Source organism: Quercus suber, unplaced genomic scaffold (assembly GCF_002906115.3).
Source record: "Quercus suber isolate HL8 unplaced genomic scaffold, Cork oak 2.0 scaffold_176, whole genome shotgun sequence".
Lineage (NCBI taxonomy): Eukaryota > Viridiplantae > Streptophyta > Magnoliopsida > Fagales > Fagaceae > Quercus > Quercus suber.
The window spans coordinates 909,450-933,066 of record NW_027069636.1 but is presented as its reverse complement, the minus strand read 5'-3'; the positions used below and the strand labels follow the sequence as shown (position 1 = coordinate 933,066).

General features: G+C 33.4%; 1 protein-coding gene across 3 annotated transcripts; it reads right to left on the bottom strand.

The window, feature by feature from the left end:
- Positions 1-6,378: 6,378 nt before the first annotated feature.
- LOC112023625 (protein CELLULOSE SYNTHASE INTERACTIVE 1) lies at positions 6,379-16,895 on the bottom strand. Of its 3 annotated transcripts, none has more exons than XM_024056238.2 (8): positions 16,743-16,895; positions 16,137-16,303; positions 15,423-15,496; positions 11,694-14,751; positions 8,943-11,487; positions 7,819-8,273; positions 7,048-7,164; positions 6,379-6,920 (listed from the first exon to the last, which is right to left on the bottom strand). In XM_024056238.2, exons 2-8 carry the CDS (start codon positions 16,137-16,139, stop codon positions 6,780-6,782), a joined length of 6,393 nt encoding a protein of 2,130 aa, XP_023912006.1. In that variant the 5' UTR covers positions 16,140-16,303; positions 16,743-16,895; the 3' UTR covers positions 6,379-6,779. The 3 variants fall into 3 exon arrangements, with proteins under 3 accessions (XP_023912006.1, XP_023912008.1, XP_023912007.1); XM_024056240.2 differs by having other exon boundaries at positions 16,137-16,211; positions 16,743-16,883; XM_024056239.2 differs by lacking the exon at positions 16,743-16,895 and adding an exon at positions 16,419-16,730.
- Between the last annotated feature and the right edge of the window lie 6,722 nt (positions 16,896-23,617).

The window sequence follows — 23,617 nt, the reverse complement described above, 5'->3', positions numbered from 1 at the left end:
GAATATTAAAGGTGTAATTTTAAAAAATTTAATTAATTTATGAGAAATGTTATCTTACTGCATTTTTTTCGTTTGCATCAAATTTTAAAGCCTATTTGGTAAGACGCTTTTAGTAAAGTTTTTTAAATGTTATTAAAATACGTGTGAATAAAAAAGTGTTGTAAATATACATGTACTGTTATTTAAACAACGAAAACGATTATTTAAACAACAATACCAAACAGGCCTTAAAGCGTCAAGTTATTAGAGCATCCGCAACAGTAAAGCTAAAAATTTAGTTATTTGACATCACAAAAAGTTAATTTATCTATTTTACCTACTCATTTTACAAAATATCCAGCAGCAGTAGATTTATTTTATCTTTCAACATAATAAAATAATGTATCTACTACAATAAAATAATATATCCATTACAATAAATAACAATCGCAACCACCGCAACCGCTACCGTTGCCACTACCGCTACCACCACCGACTCTTCCACCAAAATTAAAATTAAAATTAAAAAAATTATAACCTTTCCTACACACAGAAAATTCCCAAACTAACATTTAAAAACAAAAACATAAATTCCTACAAACAAAAATTTCCCAATACATTCTAATCCTCAACGATTTATCATTAGATTCAACAATATATTGTAAATTTATCATTCCAATTACCCAACTCAAAAATCTCAAGCATGTAGATAAAGAAGACAGAGACAACTCACCTAAAGGCGAGTTGGGGTGAAGGCGTGGATCAGCGGCAGCGGCAAGATAGAAAGGTGAGAGATCAGAGGTGAGAGTTTGAGAGAGTTGAGAGCATTAGAGAAGGTTGAGATGGGTCGGAGGCATGGATCAGCGGTGAATTGAAGGCGTGGGTCTGAGGCGTGGATCAACGACTTAGGGCTTGGGAATTCGATGAAGTGGGTCAGCTGGTGGGTCGATGACGTCGAGCTTCAATGGGCCGGTGACATTGAGGATCAAGTCGGGCCAGCGGCGTTGAGACAGAGATGTGAGAGTTTGAGGGAGTTAAGAGTGAGTTTAAGGGAGTTTAGTGTTTTATCCTCAGAGACTTGCATGGTTGGAGAATAAAAGAATAGAAAAAAAAAAAAACAAAAAACAAAAACAAACAAACAAGTATTATTTTAAGCAGATGGAGAATAAAAAAATGATTTTTTTTTTTTTAGCTCTTAGCTACAGTGCACAGCCATATATAGCCGTACACTGTAGCAATGTAGGTAAAAATTTTACCTTTAACTCCACTATTGCAACACTCTTTTTTATATGTAGTGGTGCTAAAATAGCTTTTTAGCACCACTATTGCTAGTGCTCTTACTAGCTATTATTGAAGAAAATATTTCTTGAGATGAACTTATTAGACCTATGTCTCACTAACATATGGGTCTCATGTGAAACATGGTTTCATAAGCATATCTCATACAAGATTTTTTTCTTATTATCAATAAGTAAAAAAGTAATTTTAGTGTTGATCTCAAATTTGAACAACTAACAATAAGATATATTTTACCTTTGTGATATAATCTATTTCCTTCTTTTGTGTTTATTTCTCAACAAAAAAAAAAAAAGAATGTATATTTTCCTAAAAAAAATATAAGAAGGTATTTGATATCAAATCATACTATATTAACAATATAAAAAATTAATAAGTGTGAGATATGTTAGTAAAAAAATAACTAATCCACTAACAATTAAAAAAATATTAATTTTTTTTAGAATGAAAAGCATGTTAGTTCGTAGTTTTTTTTGCACATATATATCTTATTTCTTGAGTTTTGATATCATGGCATTATTAGATTTAAAAAAAAAAAAATCTCTTAATTATGAGTTAGTAGAAAACAAAAGAGTATGATTGCGCTGCGAAGACGCGCCACGTAGGTGGTCCCCAAAGCACTTTACGTGTCAGCGAATTTAACGTGGTTTGATTGGGGTGGACGTTTTGTCTCGACTTGGGCCCATACTTTTTTTATTTTTTTACATGGATTTTAAAACTTTATTTTTATAAATTATAAGTAATAGACTAATAGATAATACTCGTTTTCTCGATTTTCTACAACTAAAAGAAATCAAAATATTAATATTGGCTTAAAATTAACATTTTTTTACTAAAATTTTAGTTTATTGCTTTATATATATAATTTTTTTAAACCTTGTTATTTATTTTTATTTTTAGAAAAAAAACCTCATTATTAAGATACATTTTCTTGTTTTTTCAACAAAAAATTAATTGAACATATACTTATTGTACGTTTGAAAATAGCATATTTAACTGAAACTGAAATTTTTTTACTGAAAATATTGTAGATAAAGTTAAAAGTAACTAAAATAGTACAGTGAGATCAATGAATAGTACCAAAAAGTATAATAAATCTCATGAATAGTAGCAAATATAAGGTAAATAGTAAAAAAACTGGCTTTTTAATCCAATGCCAAACGCAATGCAATTCCATGTGCTTTGTTGATTGCTTATTTGCTAAAGATATTGCGGTGAAAAAGGGGAAAAATTTTATGCAGCCCATCAAAATAAGTTCAAAAGAGCTCTCCAAAATAAATAAATAAAAAGTTCAAAAGGCCAAAATAATCAGCTTTTTATGCTTGATAATCATAAGAAGCAATAGCTTATTTTTATACGTGTTTGTTTGAAAATATTTTATCTAGTTTTTTGCTAATAGTACTATAGATAAAAGTAAAAATTAAATAAAATAAGTAAGTGACTCACCTGTAAATAATATGAAAAATAAGTAATAATACAGCTTATAATCAATAGCCAAACGCACTACAATTCGTCAAGCATTTAGTCAAAAAATCTTATTCTAGCACTATCCAACTTCTTTTTTCTACACAAACAATGGAATCAAAAGTGATAGGATGAGCTCCTTCTCCTAGAGACCTAATCTGCTACGTCATAGAAGACAGACAACATCACCCAACAAAGATGAACTAAAAGGTTGGACAATTGATATAAGATTTTTCTTATCAAGCAATTATTAAAGGCTCTCGAAGCATAATGATGCCGTCATTGTGTTCTAGGAGCACCTAGTAAGTATCCATCTTTATCAATTAAGCACATTTCTTGAAACATGACAGCTAAATTTACAAGGTAATAACCATAAGCTCTAACTCTAAACCACCTCGAAGTATGCGTCCTAAAATCTCGTGAATGCACAATAAGTACATGCTCAAACCTTAAACATGTAATGATAAAAAAGACAGGAAATCAAGCAAGTCAATATAAGCTACCAACTCTAAAACCAGGTAATAGAGGGGGAAAAAACTCTAAATTACTTCTTTACCACAAAATATACATACATACATATATATATATATATATATGAGATAAGAGTCTATTAGTTGGAGTGAAAACTAGAGGGAGAGAAAATGGTGAGAGTGTGTGTTTAGTTAAACTAGTGATTTTGGGGAGAGAATTGTTTTCTTCCCATGCTTACTTTTCATGAAGAGAGTATTTTGGTGTTTTTCACCCCAAATTGGGGAGAAAAAATGGGAGAAAATGAGCTTAATATGTGAAATTACCTATACTCCCTCTCCCGCTTTCATGATGGTTTCTCTCCACCCCCCCCCCCCCCTCTTTCTTTTTCAAGGTTAAACGATTAGATTTGTTTTTTAACTTTTTTTTTCTTCTAAACTATTGATTTTTTTTTTAATGTAATATGGACACGAGAGAAAATTTATACAAACATGATTTTTTATCCTCTTCCCCCCCTCCCAACTAAACAAAAGAGTTTTCCACTTCTCTACTTTTCCATGTCCCAACCAAACACAGACGAGACAAAACTAAAATATTTTATATCAACATCCCAACCATTTTCTATCCACTCAATTTTCCATCATCCAATCAAATGGACCTTAAGTGTTGATTTAAGTATCGAAGAAGTTTGGGCTGATATCATACCTGTAGGTTATCTAATCTTCCATTTCTACAAGTTGTCTTGGACATGAGTTGGACACGAGAGCATAACTACTTAATAAAATTTTTAAAATACTTTTATGACATATAAATATTAAAAAAAAAATTAAAGATTTAACTTATAAAAATGGGAGCTTGGCCCTCCCAAATGTGAATTAGTCCACTGGTTCTCTTTAAAAATAAAGAGAAAATTATATTTTAAATAGTATAATTTAAGAGTTATAACAAATTAACGAAAAAGATTTAAAGTAATGGCATATTAAATACTAATTGTGTCAAAATTCTTGTAACTCAATTATTTAGCACATTTTTTTTAATCTTTTCAACGAATATGTTATTCATATTCGAATCTATCTCCTTCAATTATCGATTTTCTTTTTCTTTTTTCTTTTTTTGATGGGGGATAAATAAGACAGATAATTTTGTTTGGTTATTACAAATATTGTATACATTTTGATTAATTTTTTATTGAAAATTTATTTACAAAAGTTTTTATTTTTATTTTTTATATATAAGATAGAAATTATACTCTAACATAATCTAAATGTTTATGTGTAGAAAACTCCTCATTGAAAACTTAAACTCTGACTATTACTCCTACACCTCATAAGCATTTATACTTACAGAATGACCATCGCGTAAGTTAACAAAACTACATTGCAAGTTAACAAAACAAGATTTGTATTTTTTTTAAATGAGACTTAAAAAAATATTTTAAAAAAATAAATTAAATAAAAAAAAAACCTAATCCGAAGAAAGAAGCAGGTGGACGTATGTCGTAGATAGAAGTAGTATGATGATTTGATTTGACGCATGGAAACGGAATTATTGTCTGCAAAAGTAGAAGGACCCATGTGAGCAAAGCTTGAGACAGTGACTGCTTGTCGCGAGACGAGACAGCCACTGGTCCACGTCTTACTCCTAGGAGAGATTGGCCTCTTATTTTCTGCCAAGCTAGTGGGGCGGAAAGCAACCTATCACCGCCCTATATACCCTTCATCCCAACTCCATCCACAAACCCCTGAAAAAAACAAAATTAATAATAATGGTTTAATCCATTCTGGTGGTAAAAGCACATTTAGGGCTCCACAAATGATTGCTACTTTTTACTTTTTATTGAATCCCATAAATGATTGCCATTCTCGATCACATCTTTATTCTTCTGTAACTAGTAGTTTGTGTGACGCATCTTCTTTCATGACAAGAAAGGTTGAATAGTGATTTTTTTTAAAAACCTTATCCGTTCTTTTTTGTAGGATTTTATTTTGATGACCTTACTTATACTTAAGAAAGAATGATTTTTTTTTTCCCAATTTCAAAAATTGTTTTTTTTTTTTAATTTTATTACCTGAAATCATTTGCTTCATCTTACTATGTATTTATGTTCCTTTTTTTAAGAGTAGTACCATTATAAAATGCCGGTATAGAAAATGTTAAGACTGTATAATTTTATACAATTTTAATCATAACTTGTCACATGATAAGTTGCAGTTAAAGTTGTGCAAAATTATGTAGTTCTAGTATTGCTCAAAATCAAAAGTTATAGTTATGCAAATGGAATACATTAAAAGCCTCATTGTATTTTTTTTTTTTTTTTATGCTGGACAAAATCTGTAGGAAATCAAATGATAGCCCTCACATTAATCGAAGTATGATGGCATAAATGATAAATTTTGAACATATAATTCAAAAAATCACTCTCATCAATTCATGTGAATAATTTACATGCAAATCTAATTTTTAATAGTTGTTTACTCATATATATATATATATATATATGAGAGAGAGAGAGAGTAATAAAACTAATAGTTGTTTACTCATATATATATATATATGAGAGAGAGAGAGAGAGAGAGAGAGTAATAAAACATTGATAAACAAAAAAATATTTTAATAAAATATAGTGTAAAATAAATAATTATGATGTGGATGTTTTATTAGATAAAATAGAAAATAGTAGATTTTTATGTTAAAATAAATATGAACTTTTGCATGAACTTATGCAAAATGCTTAAAGTTCGCATAGCTCACTAGGAATCGTTACCCAATTCTCACAATAGGTTGAAAAACACATCGAAGAAGCACACTACCCTGGAATCCTCAATTAAAGTGATAGAACGAAAAGTGTAAAACATTTTAAATCTAGCGTTCATACGCTGTTTGACTCCCTCGCAATAGGATAATGGTGATTATAACTTGGAGCTTTGAATTGTTAGTCTAAAACTTTAAGTCTACTATGGATCCCCAACAACTAAGGAAGATTAATAAAAATATTTATCAACCAAGAATCAAGAATACACACATACAACATTTTCGTGGTTGGAAAAGTTCTTTCCCTTAATCTGCAATCGCTCGTATCTTCCCAGGAAAAGATAAGCTTTCGACATAAATGAAGTAGAAAGATGTTTACAAGACATTTCAAAATATGATATGTTTGCAAGACATACAACATTGCAACATGTCTCCGCTATTTATTTTACAATCAAATGGTAAAATTAAGGAATACAATCAATAAGATGTACAAATCCAAAACCAGAACCAACCTCTTATTACCCTCTGAGTTGACAACAACAAAAACAAAAACAAAAACTCAATACAGAAAGTATGAGGAAAGCTTAATCCTTCTGCCTGTAACGTCCATCCCAGGAAATGTAAGATAAGGTTACAAAAGAATACATTGACAAATGACTATTCTTTAAGACTGTTGATGAAAATCAAAATCTCAGGGAAACTATATACACGACATGATAAATAACCCAAAATGAGAAGGAAAAAAAAAAAAAAAACCTCTGAACATATTTTTCCTAAAAATTCAACTTGCAGCAGATTACTAATAACTTCAGTAATGGGTCTTACTTGTTAGACCATTGGAATTCTATTTCTAAATTCCGTGGCGGCCCACTTTTGCTTTCTGGCAACAGAGTGTATTCACCAGCAACTGCTCCCAGCATCACGACCCGATCGATCTGGATCGTAACTTTTCCAAATGAACTCTGTAATTGGATAAGAAAAGACTGGATTAAGATACAATTAAAGGAAAATTGGAAGTAATATGAGTGAATAAAGTTTCCGTGTATATATATATATATATTCTGGTATTCACTTTTCATCTTATTTTACCTTCCCCATTTTGCTCTTGTTCTTGCAAGAAATATGCAGCTTCTGGCCTTTTGGAGGGCTCTCAAAGGACCATGAAAAGCTCTCATCCCACTCTGGATTTGGGCCAGTTGAAACCACCTGATAAATTTACAGTTATGAGAATTTGCAAGCAGTAATTTGATAAGAGCAGCCAAATATACCAGAAGTTGAGACAACAAAAAAATTAACCGGTGACCAAATTGTAAAGTTGACAATTAAAACGGATCTCATTAAATACATCTTTGCTTAGTGCAATGTTGTGAGCAATGCCACACAGAATTGTTCTATGCAGCCTAAAGATTAAAGATCAGTGCAAAGTAGAATGAAGAACAATCACACAAAGGAAACATAGAGCAATTATCCTGTTTGTCCTGTCCATGCAAAACTTCAACTACCTTCTATACCCACATTTGGAATCTCAAAAATTGAAACCCCAAAGACCAGAGATAATTTTTTTTATACATTATATTATATAAAGCACAGTAGCAAAACCAATGAAGATAATTTGCCTTCCTTTGATAGAACAGGTCAAAAGTGCACTTTTCTGAAATTTTTGTACATAATTTAGTGAAGAAATTAAATTACATAACTTTTAGTTTTGGAAAGGGTATATTATAACAAGCCTGGAGTCTCACATTCAATTTCTTGTAATTTTGTATTTGTACCATTGACTTATGTAATCAAGAGAAGGCACCCGAGGAAAAAGATGTTGACCAAAATATCATTGTATGAAAGTATATAAAAGTATGTTACCTTGGTTTGCCTAGGCGGAGTGTTGCCAAGTGTAAGCTTACAAAAAACACTTGGATTTCCCACTGATTGCTTCATATTGTTGCCACGTTTGATTATCACCACTAATGTCCCTGGCAAACACTGCAACAGAAATTCTGCCTTCTCCTGAAACCGAGGTGGGCCAGACTGGATAAGGTATTGCAGTAAGGGGATTGCATCTGCAGCAGCTATTGATTGAGCTCTAGAAACTTCAGCTGGGCATGCTGACCAAGCTTGCCTAAGAAGAAAAAGTGCATCCAGGGCAGCTTCTTGAGTTGCCTCTGAGCCTGTCTTGAGGGATGTAACCAGATGGGGAATGCTAAGTGTTGCAGGCTCAGTGGCTCTCAAACGAGGGAAGTTGCTGAAGAGAGAATTTAGAGCTTTCAGATACTCCTCATTCACAGTTCCAGTGGCCCATAAATCTTTTTCAATAGCAGCTGCAAGGCCAAAGTAATCATTTCAGACCAAACACCCAAAAAATAGAAAAAGAAAAGGGAAAGAAAGAATATTTTGCCTCCATGACAAAGACACCCAAGTCACAACTGACACCAATAACTTAATAATTCAATCTTAAAAAGAAATAGCACATTTTATCTGAAGTTAGTCATTGGTCCATATCAGCCTACTTTCACTGTATGCCTTATTTGTGAGTCATCAGTCCTTTCAAGATTTTTCAGCCAACTTTAAAAAAATTGTATATATAAAAAACTAATATTCATTTGCTAAGATTTTTTTTTTTTTTTTTTTTTTTTTTTGGGGTGGGAGGGGAGGGTGGTGGGGGGTGTTGTGTTAACACTAATAGCCTACGATTCACATTTCTTTCTTCAAGTGCTAGCCAGCTTGAAAGTGATCATTAGAAGTTATTTTATTTTATTTTTGCATATTCTACTCAGAAAAAAAATAACTGTAAGCATTCCTGCCTGTGCTCTTGTTCAAGTGCCACTCAACTTGACGTCTACCATTAGAAAAGTAACATACTATTATTTTGCATTTTCTGCAAGAACATAATAAACTGTAATCATTTCTGTCATAATTTTTGTACATAAATGCTCTTCATAACAATTAAATGCTCAGCAAATTCTGCAATGAGAATAAAGAGAACTCACCAGTTATAGCTCTGACTGTTTCACTGGAAGCATACTCTTGAATAGTATTATTTGAGAAGAGAAGTTTAACAAACATTGCAGCCTGAACAGATGTATCTGGATCGCTTGAACCAATAAGATCCAGTACAACCTGTACACCACCAGCCTCAGCAACTGCTCTTCTGTTCGACCGACTGTACATCACAAGGTTTTGCAATGCACATATAGCTACAACTTTCATTTCTTCTGTAGGTTGTTCTTCAAGCACATTTACAAGGGCACGGCAAGCTGAAACAGCATCAGTACTTCGAGCAAGACCCTCATTCTGGAATAGATCACCAAGGGCCAAAGTTGCCAGTAACCTTGCTTGCTGAGCTTGGGTTTGTGGATCCAAGAGGTACTGGGACAATGGTAATATGGCAGATTTAGTAGCTTTTGTTTCTCTGATCTTCACATTGTTCAACAATACTTCCAACAGTCTAGCAGCAATTTCTTCACACTGATGGCATCTTAGAAGTTCCAAAAGAGCCTCTATGGCACCACTTTCAGCCATTGCTTCAGCTGTGGTTGCATCATCACTTTCCAACACCAGAAGGGCATTCAATGCACCAATTACTGTGCCCTCTGACCCAGAACGAAGCAACCTTACCAACACAGCAACAGGCACTTCCAAATAAAATTCAGAACTAAATTGCAGAATACTTGATAAAACAGAAGCAGCAGATTCCCACAAAGCATGAGGAAGAAAAGGATCAGCTTGCAATATCACTTTAGAAATTTCAGTGACACCACCCTCTTTTGCAATCTCATTTGGCCATGTAAGCGCCAGACTTACAAGAGCCTTTACAGCTCTCTGCTGCAATATGTGTATACCAGAACCAAGAACTCGTATGAGGGGACCAATTACTTGCTGTGTCACCGAATCCTTCTGAAGATGTTCCTCCAAGAGTAGATGGGATAGAAGCTCAGCCGCCAACTGTTGCACTGCTGAAGCCGGAGAATCAAGTAAAGGGATAAGTGGTTCAATTGCTCGGTGAGAGGTCAGTCTATAGTCAGCACGACATTGTGGATGCTCTAAAATATTGACAAGTACCTGTAGTGCACTGTGCTGCCCATCAGGCCCAAATTCTGGCCTTGTCAGCAACAGGAAAAGGGGCTCAACCACTTTTGCAGCAGATGGTCCTTTTGCAATGCTAGCATTATTAGTCAATATTCGGAGCAGCTCAGCAAAGGCAGCAGACAGAAAATCTGGTGCTTCATGAAGGATATCAAGTATGCTCTCAATTACTCCAGCTTTTACCATTTCCATCTTACAAGCAGGCCTGTCTTTACCTAACTTCACAAGAGCTCTAGAAATAGCCTCATGAAGCATGTAATTCTTACCAAAGAGAAGGCCAACAAGAGGAATAACTGCACCATGTGCAGCAACTAGTTCTGCCAGTTGCTCATCATCAACAAGTTTATCCAATGCACGAACAACTGAATGCTGAGCAGGACTGAACTCAGTTACAAGGAGAGAAACCAGAGGCTCAACACAGCGTGCTGCAGCCATGGTAGACCTGATTCTTGTATTTCCAAAAAGAACACCACACAATTCAGCAGCATCCCCTTTTAGTTCCATTGAGCAATTGGACGAAAGGATCCTGCAAAGGACATCCACTGCATTCATTTCAACATCCGCAACAGCAAGGGCTCTTGATGGGTTTTCACTCAATAATCTAACCAATGCGGCAATAGCAGCATGCTGCTCCCTCTCGAAACCAGTATTGAGAATTTCCACCAAGGGTTGAACAGCTTGTCGGGCAGTTTCTGCATTCCTAATATGGTCAGCAGAAAATAGGCTCTCCAAAGCTTTCGCAGCACTGTACCTTGCACCTCTTCCACCTAAACGTAAAACTGCTACAAGTTGACTAACAGAACCAAATGCAGCTTCATGTCTCCGTATTTCAGCACTGCTGAATAGGATCCCTAATAGATCAGTAGCAGCCTCCTCAGTTGCATCTTGTGGCCCAAGCGAAAGATACTTGGTCAGAGCTTCCAAAGCTCCTGATTCTACCATGACAATCTTATTTGGGGCACAGTCTTTTGCCAGCTGAGTCAGGATCCCAAGTGCTAGAAATGGTGCTCCGGGACGATCTGGAATTGGTTTAAGCAAATCAACAAGGGCAGGTATTGCTTTCCGGGAAGTAGCACCAACTCTTATGTCATCAACTCTGAACAATCTCTCAAGAGCAACTTGTTCTGGATATCGCACCAAACCAAACTCCTCTGACATTTCCAGAAGATCAGATATGTCAGCATCAGCACAGCCAAGTAAGGAAATAAGCCCACCTGCTGCCCCAGAATTTGCAACAGACAGCAGAGTCCCTCTGCTACCATTACACACTAAACTGGCCATTGCTTGAGCAGCAAAATATCTGTTTGCCGACTCTTCTGACTTCAACAAATTTGCAAGTACTGGTATACATTTCATGGTTGCATGTCCTCGTATGATATCTCGATCTAGAAATAAAATTGCTAGAAGTAGAGCACAAACCCAGATGCTGCTATCTTCCTTAAAATCATTCTGCATAGATTATCATGGAGCAAACCAAGGCCAAATAAGAGGTTAAAAAAATGACCATTAGATCTCACTATAACAAGCATGAGTAAACAGATGGATAGAGAATAATGTCATGCTACTAACGACCTTATATGCAATTCTCAGATTTCACCAATTAGATGCGTCATTTTTTTTCCTTTTTCTTATAGAAGAACAAGAAAGTTAATTACCTGAGTATACTGAAAGAAACAATCTGAGATTCTATCAGTGATGACATCAATTGCTCCAGCCTCCATAATCACGCTTTTACTCTTTTCATCATGGCAGGCAAGAACAGAAAGTAGCCATATAGCTAAGTTCTCACCAGATATGATCGCCGTTCCTGTATTGGATTCACCATTCCTGCCTTCTTCTTTAGTATACCTATAAATGCTAATGGATTCCTTGTCATCGTCACCCTGACTTCCCAAGGAAGTCTCTCCGGAACTAAGCATTGCAACAAGAGACTGAATAAGATGGGAACAGAGGCGTGATTCATTAAGATCCTCCACCACTCTTTGGTGATTAACTGTCGCAGCACAGATAAGAAGTGCAGCTCCCCCAATTTGGACCTTTGGGTTTGTAGAACTGATCACCCTTCTAGCAGTTGATGATATACATCGAGAGGCACAGGCAACTGCTTCTCCTAAAACAACGGACTGATCTCGGCAAAGCCGCGACAATATTTCAATAGCTTTATCCTGCAACAATGGTGTTGCATCAGCAATAGATAAAACTATTGGGGTAATGCTTTTTGGGAATTCAGCTAAAACTGCCCATGCAGGTTTTATATGCCCGCTAGCTCCCTCTGACCTGGACAGTATAGCAAGTGCATCTAGTGCCTCTGATGTGACAACTGATTCACCTATAGCAGATTCCAGAAAGGAAACTATTGCAAGAACCGTTCCAGCACGATTCACACAGTCAGTTAAGGCATGATCAATTCGGCGAGAATGGAGCAGACGAGCAATTGCTGCTGCTGCATGTGCCTTTCCAGAAACTGTTCCTTCACGCAAAACCCTAGTAGCAGGCAAAATAATTTCTTCAGGAACAGCATTCTCTGATATCTCAATATCCAAAATTAGATTTGCCAGAGCACATGTTGCTTGCTCAGCAACTTCCAAAACTGTAGAGTTAGCAAGCACAACTAAGGGAGACAGTGCATCTCTAGCAACAGCTGCAACATCCCGGTTCTCTTTGATTGAAAGAAATATTGCAGCAAGACAATGTGAGGACTCTACCAGGATGTTTTCAGATTCAACATTAAGCAGTTTCATGGCTGACCAAAGAGTTTTAACAGCTATGCTACTTTCACGCAGGTCTTTCCTAGTTTCAAAAATTCCAGCTAGAGCCGATGCAGACTTAGCCTGAGTCTCTTCCTTAGTTGAGCCCAAGATTTTTATCATTGTCTCAATTGCATCATTAGCAGCACTACCTTCGCGCAATATATCGTTGAGGGGGACCACAGAAAGCATGCTTCTTAAGGCATCCAAAACATAAAATTTAGATTCAGGTAGATCACTAGTTAATAATGCAGTGAGCTGGCTGATAGTTGCAGTATCAGATTTGTGTATTAAATGATTCAAAGTCTTTGCAGCAATTTCCTTCCCATTGGGGCTTCCATTCTTCAGTAGCCATAACAATGCCGGAACAGCATCAGCACTTTCAACACAAGCACGTATATCTTCACTATGATTGCATAGGTTTCTAAGGATTGCTGCTGAATCTTCCTTGGCTTTTGCAGACCCAGTCTCTAGAATTTGGACAAGTGGAGGTATGCCACCAGCAGCAGTGATAGCCCATTTACTTTCATCATTTTCGTTAGATAGAAGGCAAAGTAATGCAACTGCACATTCTTGCTGTTGTTCTGATGATAGCCCAAGAAGAGATATCAACAGCTGGACTCCCTCACGGCCTTTAAGTGCACGCCACAGACTGCCTTCATTGTTGCAAAGTGTGAGAAGGGCTTTCATAAGCTCATCCTGCACTTCATTGGTTGCCATTGTGATCAAACCAACAAGCAACCGTTTTGCATCAGAATTTGCTAGTTTAATTGAGAGTATGGCATTCCCATACAAACTGGCTAGGGCTTCTATCGTGCGCTCCTGCACAAGAAAAGGTAAGTTGGGTTTGAACTGCTTAAGCAGAGTCTGTTCAATAACCAGAGGATCTGATGCTCTGGTAGATTCTGCTTTACTATCATATATCATCAGAGCCGAAGCTAAAGCCCCTAATGTGTCCGCAGTTTGGGCAGGTGAAGTGCATGATTCAAGGCTTTGACCAAGGCTTGAGATGACATATGACAAACCACCAGAGATGTTTGCTAAAGCACACATAGCATGCTCCTGCAACGCTTGGGCATACTCCCCCTGCATGAATTCTTTGGAAGGAGCAATGGTAGCATTTATAAGAGCAGGAATACCATTGGAATTAGCTATCTCCCGCCTTGCTTCTTTGCATTGGGCTGAAAGAGCTTTAATAGCACCTGCAGCTTCTGCTCTAACAGGAGCTTCATTACCAGGTCCTAATAGCTTGAGGAGATGTTTTGTAGCCTCTGCAGCCAACACTTTAGTACAAACAGATGCATCCTCCATCATCATACATGCAAGAAGAAAGCACACATTTGCTTGGGTGCTTGACTTTCCTGTTGTCAGCAACTTCACAAGTATATCCACTCCTCCAGCTTGAACTGTTGCAGTCCAGAATCCTTCAGTGCTGCTAGAAAGGTTCTTTAATGCTCCAGTCAATAAGCTATCAACTACATTTCCAGTCTTGAGCCCATTTGATAGCTGCTCCCAGAGCACTGGAACAACTCCTTCTGTTGAAAAAATTTTCGATCCGACATGATCCCTAGCACCACCTTGAGAAACAGCATAAATAGTCTTTGCAGATGCAACTTGACCGTCTGCTGAGCTGGACTTGAGTAGGCCAAGCAATGGCGGAATGCATCCTCCAAGCAAGACTTTTACCCGTAGCTCATTCTCCTTACATAGAGAGCCTAAAACAGTTGCAGCCTGTATCTTCACTCCGAGTGAACCTGATCGGAGAAGAGAAACAAGTACTGGAACAGCCTGAGAGTGAGATCCAACAGCACTAAAAGCATTTTCACGTGTATCGATAAGTTCCAGCAACTGTCTCAAGGAATACTCTCTCTCCTGTATAGATGAGGAACTTTGACGCAGCTGCTCAATGCATTGGGCAACACTTGCTAACGTACCATCTGGATCCTCCATGCTACTACTACGGTCTCTGCAAGTGATTAAGAATGCAAGATACTTCAGCTAGAATCATCATTTGATTGAATGGTAGAAGTTACCACTCTTAGCAATGATCTAATAATTGGGAATGTATTAAAAAGCTCAATAAATCTGTAAGCTTCATCATCGAGGGAGAAACAGCCCGGATCACAAGCAAATGCCAAATGCCCTAAATTGAGCAGTAAGGCAAGGATCCGGAGCTGAATGTAATTTGGAAGAGTAATAATTTGTTTACAGCTTCCAGAAGAACAAACTAAGTTGTTTTACATATATAATAATAACAATGACAATGGAGTCACTTACTAAAGTGAAATCAAGCAATGAAATAACAAAGAAGTTCACATTGTCTAAGAAAAAATAAAGTATCTCCTAGTCCAGAAATAACTGACACGTACACGTACCACTCAACTCAATAATTTTTATGCTAGTCTGCTTCTTTGAAGTGATTAAGCACTTAAATCAAGGTTAATGCCATTGAAATGGCTCTCCAATAGTATTAACTTGATAAAGTTGGAACCAGAAATCATAAGCTTGCACTAGTATTACTAGCAGCTCAGCTATAAAGTGGCTAAATGCCTAAATGTTATAGATTGCAGAATAAAAAATTTTAATAAAAAAAAAAAAAAAAAAAAACACAATTTTTGCAGAAAAATCCGAACTAACCTCAAACCGATTTTTACAACAGAATGTGGGGTTGGAGGCTCTGAATCTTGAACTTTTGCATCCCCATTCCTTTCCTGCAATCATGACAATTAAAGCGAAGAACAATAAGTATGACATATATATACACCATTCAATTGATGGTAACAGCAGAAAACCATTCAAAATTCAAATGAAAACGATACAAAATTGTAATGGAAATTTTAAGAATCCATTGGAAAATAGAGTTTCAACCGAAACAGAATCAACCACAGCATACTCCCAAAATAGAATAAGTTCCAAGTTCAAAGTGAATAATTTTAAGTTTACAAAAGAAAATAGAAACAAATGCGGGTTTCATTAAGTAAACAAATCCCATTAATGGTAACAAAGAGAAAACAAAATCCTCCATTCTAAAAAACCATCTGCCAATTCTGTCCCCTAATCTTTCAAATCTTTCATATAATTACCAAAAATGCATTTCAGATACCCGAAACGCCAATTACGCCCGTTATAGACCAACTACACCGATCAAAACTTCAATCAAGGAATAATAAATAATGCAGCTAATGAGATCCACCACATCTCTCACTTTTAAGTCAACAAAGGGCCACTCACATTCAAACATTCAATTCATGTGTACTAATTCCTCACTCAATTTTCACACAATTGGCACTGCTTGATTCATAAACAATCGAATGAAGCACAAGAAAAAAGAGAGGAGATTCGAACAAGTACCATGTCATTAGCAGCGAGGCCGCTGCCATTGCTGGCAGCGTACCTCCAAGCCAGTGTCGCCGCCAGCTTCTTCTTCTACAATTCAATCCAAAGCAAAAGCAAATCAAATCAAATCCAGAACCCTTCGGATCTATGAAGACCCAGTCAATGCATCAAAAATCAGCTTCCTGATCACACACACAAAAAATAAATAAATAAATAAATAATCCGAAATGTGAAATTCTAACACTTATCACTATCAAATCAAATACCAGATCAGATTATAGAAAAAGCTAATAGTACCAAAACGTGAAAAACACTGTAAAATTGGGTGGTGAAGCTGAATTGTGCTGAGTACGATATAGATCCAATCAGTGTAGATCGAGTGTTGTGAAGAGAATCGGAGAGTGAAGACTTTCAGTGATTTTTGGAGTCAATGAAGAATCAAAAAATGAGAACGAAAAAAATGGGAGAGAGTGAGTGAGTGAGTTTATTTTTGGTTAACTGGATATTTTTTGGAGAGCGTAACAGAATGGACCTCGGATTTCGAGGAATTTACGATCTTCACCACCAATGCATACAAAAAATAAAAATGAAAGAGAGAGAGAGAGAGAGAGAGGGGCAGACCTTGTTGAGAGTTGAGAGTTCAGAGAGGGAGAAATGTGGAAGCTGTTTGATGATGCATCTGCGGGTTTCGTAGAAGAGAAGAGAAGAGATTTGATAAATTTGATCTCTTTTTTTTTGTTTCTTTCTTTTACTTTTTTTTTTTTAATCTTTTCTCTCTTTTGGTTTGGTTATTTAAACAAGCTTTACGTAGATACTGAGTTTGAGAGAGAGAGAGAGGTGATTACAGACACACAGGAGTGACAGGACCACCGACAAAATTGAAGAGCTGAGAGTTGCGCGGCTAAGCTTGGTGGGTTTGGCTTAGCTTTGCCTTTGGCTTTACTCTCTCGCCGTAAATCCAACGTTTCTTTCTTTCATTTTTTTTTTTTAAATATCTGAGGTTCGGTAACGGTAAGTAAAGTCGAGTTTGCGAAACTCCATTTTCTTCATTATATATATATATATATATATTTTTTTTTTTTTTTGAAAATAAGTTAAGTTATATAATTTCATTATATATATATATATATATATTTTTTTTTTTTTGAAAATAAGTTAAGTTATATAACTGATTTTTCTTTTAAGAAAAATAAAATTTCAAAGAGTTATACCCACCTTTTTTTTTTTTGAGAAAAGTTATACCCACCTTAATAAGGCATATAAACCCAAAAAAAAAAGACTTAATCAATAAATCAAAGAAAAAGGTGCTCTTATGCCATGGTTATAAAACTTCTTATTACATGTAATGGGATTACACATGTAGAATATTACATGTACTTGATAAAATTTCCAACCCATGTATAAACAATGGTTGATTTTCAGAATTTATGGGTTAAGGGACAATCTCATGTAGATATAATTCTATAATGAATTAAATGGGTATGAGAAAATAATTTTTTTTTTTTTACATTTATATTAATTTTTTATAAAATTATATTTCTAATTAATTTTTTTATTTCTTTTTTATTAATATTTTTAGAAAATTAATTTTGGTTTCAATGTTGTCCTCTAGATCAAAATCCTAACACCATCATTCGCTTAGTTGAACGGGTTAAGCTTCGATCCAATGCACTAATACATTAGACCTAAGTTGTATCATACTTTTTTTTTTCTTTTTTCTTTTTTTGAGAATAAAGTTGTATCCTACTTGAAGATACAAACTCCACAAAAATGGGTGAGTTCAAGTTAACTCAATTAGTCAAATCTTTTATAGTTGAATAAGATATTTGATGTTTGATTCCCGCTTACACAAAAAATTAATTGATGTTTTAATCTAATGATAAATAGTAAAATATTTAGGGGAATTAAATTTAAATGGCTTGGTCAAAGCAATAAAGTATGTTATTTTTAAATTATTGATTAAGTCAACATTATAAATATAAATTAATGGAATAGTTAGTGTACTATATATATATATATAATAAATAATTAAAACCGCATGCGCATGTATGGATACATTTTAAATAAATAATTGTTAATGAATGCCCTAAAGCAGTATGTGGTGCATTAAATGCTTTATTAAATGCCCTAAAGTCAAATGGTACACATATATCCCCCAAAAAAAACACACATAATCACAATAAATTTATGTGTGTAAGTTAATAAATCATTAACAAGTGTATTTTTTCTTTAAAAAATGTGCATTACAACTCATAAATGAGTATTTATTAATGTTTAATTTTTTCCTTTAAGACATTTGTTAACAAGACCCATAACTTTAAAATATAACAATAATTAGATTCATATTAAAAACCCAACATAAGTTGAATATTATTAATGGTCATTTTTGTATTTTTGTCAAATCTTTCAAAAAAAGTCTTGTTACTCTTGTAAGAATGTTATCCGGTAAGGTATGCAAATTGTTCTAGTGATCTTTGGTTTTTTTGGAATAAATAAATAAATATTTTGTTACTTTTTAACTTAATTGTTGTTTTAGTGATAAAATAAATTAATTTTGTGTTTATACTTTTTAAATAAGATATGAATAACTATTTTTTTAGAAAATGGTAAATATTTTCATTGAACTTTTGACCGGTTAATTTCTTCAAATTTGTTTGATTTTTTATTTATTTATAAAAGTTATTTTTATTATTTTTATTATAATTATTATAAGAATAAATGGACTAAGTTATTTATTTAACTTAAAATGCAAGGCCCCAATAAAAACTAGCACACACATTCAATGCTACTTGAAAAGAGTTTATATGTGTGTATATGTATATAATTTGATAGTTGGAGGGGGGTGGGGGGGTGTTGTTCCTTTTAGATTTTTGTTGAAAATACCAGAAGTTGTCAGTTGAGCTATAAAGCTATTAACATGCACAAAAAAAAAAAAAGGTTATTTTATAGGGGAAAAAATAAGTGCTTTTTTTTTTTTTTTTTTTAATGTGGAACCTTTAACATTTATTGTTAAAGGCTCTCCCTTATTTATATTGGAAAAACCGTAACATATTACTTCATTCAAAATATATATATATATATATATTTTGATAATTTAATTGTCACAAGACTCACAATAAGTGGGGGATGAGAATTTGAATCATGGTTTTCCTTATAGAAAGAGACCAAATAATACTATTGAGTTATATGGCTCTTGGCTCCTTCCTTCTTACAATATGAAACTAGCAATTTTCATTCAATTTGTTTTTACAACGTGGGACTTGTTGGGAATATTACACAAAGTAATAATGGAAGAACAATGTCAATACAAAAGACAAACACAAAATAAATAACTTGAAGGCACAATACTATTTTCCTTAGATAATATTTGCCCCACACTATTGTTGCTAAAAGGTTATTGCAAATTTGTTCTCAAGATACAATCAAGTTGTTGGATTCTACAGATAGCAATTCTGGAGAATGACCATGAGATTTTTTTATGTTTCTTTGTAACTTACTATTTTGGGGAGATAGTTATTTTTCAAGTGAACATAAGCCTTCATTTATATCCATAGAGTTCTCAAGATACAACCAAATTGTTGGGTTCTACAGATAGCAATTCTGGAGAATGACCATGAGATTTCTTATGTTTCTTTGGAACTTACTATTTTGGGGAGATAGTTATTTTTCAAGTGAACATAAGTCTCTATTTATATTCATAAAGTTATATTTCATCAAAAGGCACATATGGAGAGTAAAAATGTTTCATAAAACCATTCACAAGACTTAAAATCTCTTCAAACATTTAGAATTGTTATTAGAAAATTCTACAGAAAACTCAATTTTACGAGTTTCAATTGGTTAAGAGTTCCTTTCAATCAATCAAATGCTTTTTTCGATTGATCGAATAGGAATTGAATAGCAATCGAATCATCTAGAGACTCCAAGATTATTATTTTTCATCATTTCAATCGATCGAGCAAAACTTCGACCGATCGATCTTTTAGTTCGAATTTCACTTAAAAATTTTCAGAACTTGAATTTTCACTTTATGAAATAATACTCTCTAAACTCAAATATCATTATTACAACTTATCTATGTATATACCTATATATATATAACAGGACTTGCATATTTTTTTTTTTTAAAAATTTATTTTAATATTTATAACACCATCATAGTCCAACCTCTTATTAAACCTTGGTTTGACTTTAAAATATTAGAACTCTTCATTTTATTTTTTGGGTTCTTTGAACAATCCATTTTTCAGATCATTGATTTCTCATTTTTCTTTTTAAAAAGAGTACAGATATCAAACATTGTAAAAAAATATAAAAGGTAAAATAATTTATTAAAAAAAAAAAAAAAGAGGTTGGAAGACCTTATAATCGCATACTGTTTCTCCTTCTTCCTCTTCTTCTTCTTCTCAAGAAAGGGTTATTTTAAAAATTAAAAAAAAAAAAAAAAAAAAAAAAAAAAAAAAAAACCACAAATCCCACATTTACTATGAATCAGACTTAAGATATTTAATAAATAATTAAGAGAAAAGAAAAGAAAAATTATAAGATCATTGGATTAAAAAAGTTGCTTGACTAATTTGGTAACTAATGGAAAAAGTCACGTGAGTACTTTAGAATTTAAAAGCCAAATATGATAAGACGGGGTATAAAGTATAAACCTTATATATTCCTTTATTTCTCTTAACAACAAAAAGAAAACTTATATTTCTTTGTCACGAAGAAAAGATAATAATAATAATAATAATTAATACTTTTTTTTTTTTTCTGACCATAAATAACTACAAAAGCAGATTGGTAACAGGCCTGAAGGCCATTGACGAAAAAATAAAATAAAATAATAATAATAATAATAATGATAATTTTAGATACTGTTTATTATTGAAAACAAAAAACACGGTAACAAAATAATTTTTAAATGTGTGATAGTATCGTGGAACTCAGTTTTAAATTTAAATTTACATTTTTTGTACTTGCGGGTCCCATGAACAGTGCATGAAACCCAGCCAAACAATGCAGACGCCAGCACAAACACAAACGCGTTACTATCCAAACTAACACTAATTGAAAGAAGTCTGGTTGATAATGTTAGGATCTGTTTATGATCCGCTTATTTTGTTGAAACTAAAATTTTTCACTGAAAGTACTGTAGATAAAGGTAAAAGTTAGCTGAAATAGTACAGTGAGACTCATGAATAGTACCAAAAAGTGCAATGAAGCGTATAAATAGTAGTAAAAATAAGTTGAATAGTAAAATAAGTTAGCTTTTTAAGTTGGAGTCAAACACACACTTAGTATGTGTTTGGATTGTGTCTATAGAGGAGCGTCTTGCGTTTGGCTTTTTTTTTTTTTTTTGAGAAGTCAGTTTTCACGTGATTATGCACTGTTCACAGTGAGTCCTATATACTGTTCACGTAACCCACAAGTACTTACAAAAAATAAAAAATAAAAAACTTTAAAACTAGCATACGTGAAAGAAATATTATTATTGTTTTTTTAATAAATGATTTTCTACCACCCATGAAGTTTTCAATTTTTTTAAAAAATAAGAGAAGTATTTCCCCTTGAATTATTTTTCTTAAATTTTTTTTAAGGAAATTCTCCCTGAAGTCTTTATTAGAAACATGTGTCATGCAAGCAATGAAAAAGTAGAAATTTTAACATTTTTGTACTTTTGGTGTCACTGTCAGGGTGTTTTGGAACCGAAGGAGCATGATATTGAAGGCTTCGATTGTTAGAAAAAGAGGTGAGCCAAGCCTCTACTAACCTAGAATCTGCCCATGTGTATTTCTCTCGCTCTCTTAGTTGGCTGAGAATATATATGTAATTTTTTATTCATGAAAGCCTATCAGTGCTCTAGAGTCTAGACAGTGAGATACACCTAATAAGGATAAATTCCATAATTCATTAATTTTTTTTTCTTCAGAAAATACTAGAATTATTGCTTTTGGCAAATGCTCTAAGAGTGGTTGTTAAGTTAAAATTAATACTAATTTTATTATAAAAAATTAAATTAATTTATTGATGTGATAATAAATATGACTTATGTTACAACTTACATCAATGATATAAGAAATAAATTTTAGATATTTTAATTATTTTGTGTTTAAAAGCTCATAAATCATTTTCTAATATTTATGTAATAAAATTTAGAGAAGTGCTAAGTTCACAATATTTTCACAACAAATCCTAATTGGTAGTTTGTTACAAGTTTTTAATTTGAATCTACCTTTGAATTTTTTTTTTTATCTACCAGTAACAACAAGTAACAGCTTGCCACATAAAATTTGTTGTGAAAATCTTGTAAACTAAGCATTTCTTTAAAATTTATAATAACAATAGCTTCACACTTTTTTTTTTCTTTTCTTTGAACGGTAGGCAATTAAATGCTTAACAGTTCTTGTTGCTAATTAAATCGGTATTTTTAACATAATGACCAAACTGTCTCAGTAATTCTACATAATAGAATAATTAACGAACAAGATGAATGGAATAGACAACAAAACCTTGTGTAAATCCAAAGATAGAGAGCTCTGGAAGGTTATTTTCAAGGCCAATCTATGAAAACATCTTTTTAATTTTACTAAGAATACTTGTCCTATTGTCTACAAATGTTTGCTCTGGTACCTGAGAGAATGATTATGACACAATACCAAATTACCAGCACTAAAATGATGTGAACATGAAAATCAGAGAGAACTTATATTATATAGTTCTATTAATTGGGTCTCTCTCTCTCTCTCTCTTGTGTTTGAGGCAGGGCCCATGTTCCTTCATAAAAAATAAAGTAACTATAATAATAAGTAATAACACATGAAAGTTGATCTCTCAACACATATGATTGAGACTGTATTTTTTTAAATATTTTTTGGCTGTGTATGATTGAGAGTTTGAGACTGTAAACTCATACCAGATTATGATAATTGATAAAGACTGTAATCAAATAATATTTCTCGTCAAATGATAAACAATAAGCAATCAGTGGATTAGTTCAAGAGGGTGTGTTTCTTCATGTGCAAGTTTAGAACATACAATGGAGTTAGTTTGGAGTTTCAAAACTGTCTCAATATCCCATTGTATATAACTATATATATAATTAAAAAAGTTTAGGTGGAGAGAAATATTCGTATGTTGTCACTTTAGGGATGGCATATCCATCTTATCTTACCAATTGAAGATTTCAACTGCTCATTCATAGGTCATATATATTTTAAGCATATTATCAACAACAACAACAAAAATATGATTTCAACAGTACATTCATAGGTCATATATATTTTATAGTGTCTACTTTTTATACTTTTAAAAAATAAAATATAATTTTTTATTGAATGTAATTTAACAATAAGATAAATTAAGACTCAGGGATAAATTGAAAAATCAAAAATTTCTTTTTTCATTAACAAGTCCCACACAGACACTGACATAAAAAAATGTATAAAAAAAAAACTGAAAATTGACATTCAAATTTCATTAAACTATGATATGACAGAAAATTT

Excerpts from the sequence above, each read along its gene's own strand:
- LOC112023625 (XM_024056238.2), bottom strand. Across the intron at positions 11,488-11,693 it reads GTTTCTTTCAGTATACTCAG|AATGATTTTAAGGAAGATAG; the intron begins GTAATTAACTTT and ends TAATCTATGCAG. Across the intron at positions 8,274-8,942 it reads AACAGTCAGAGCTATAACTG|CTGCTATTGAAAAAGATTTA; the intron begins GTGAGTTCTCTT and ends TTGGCCTTGCAG.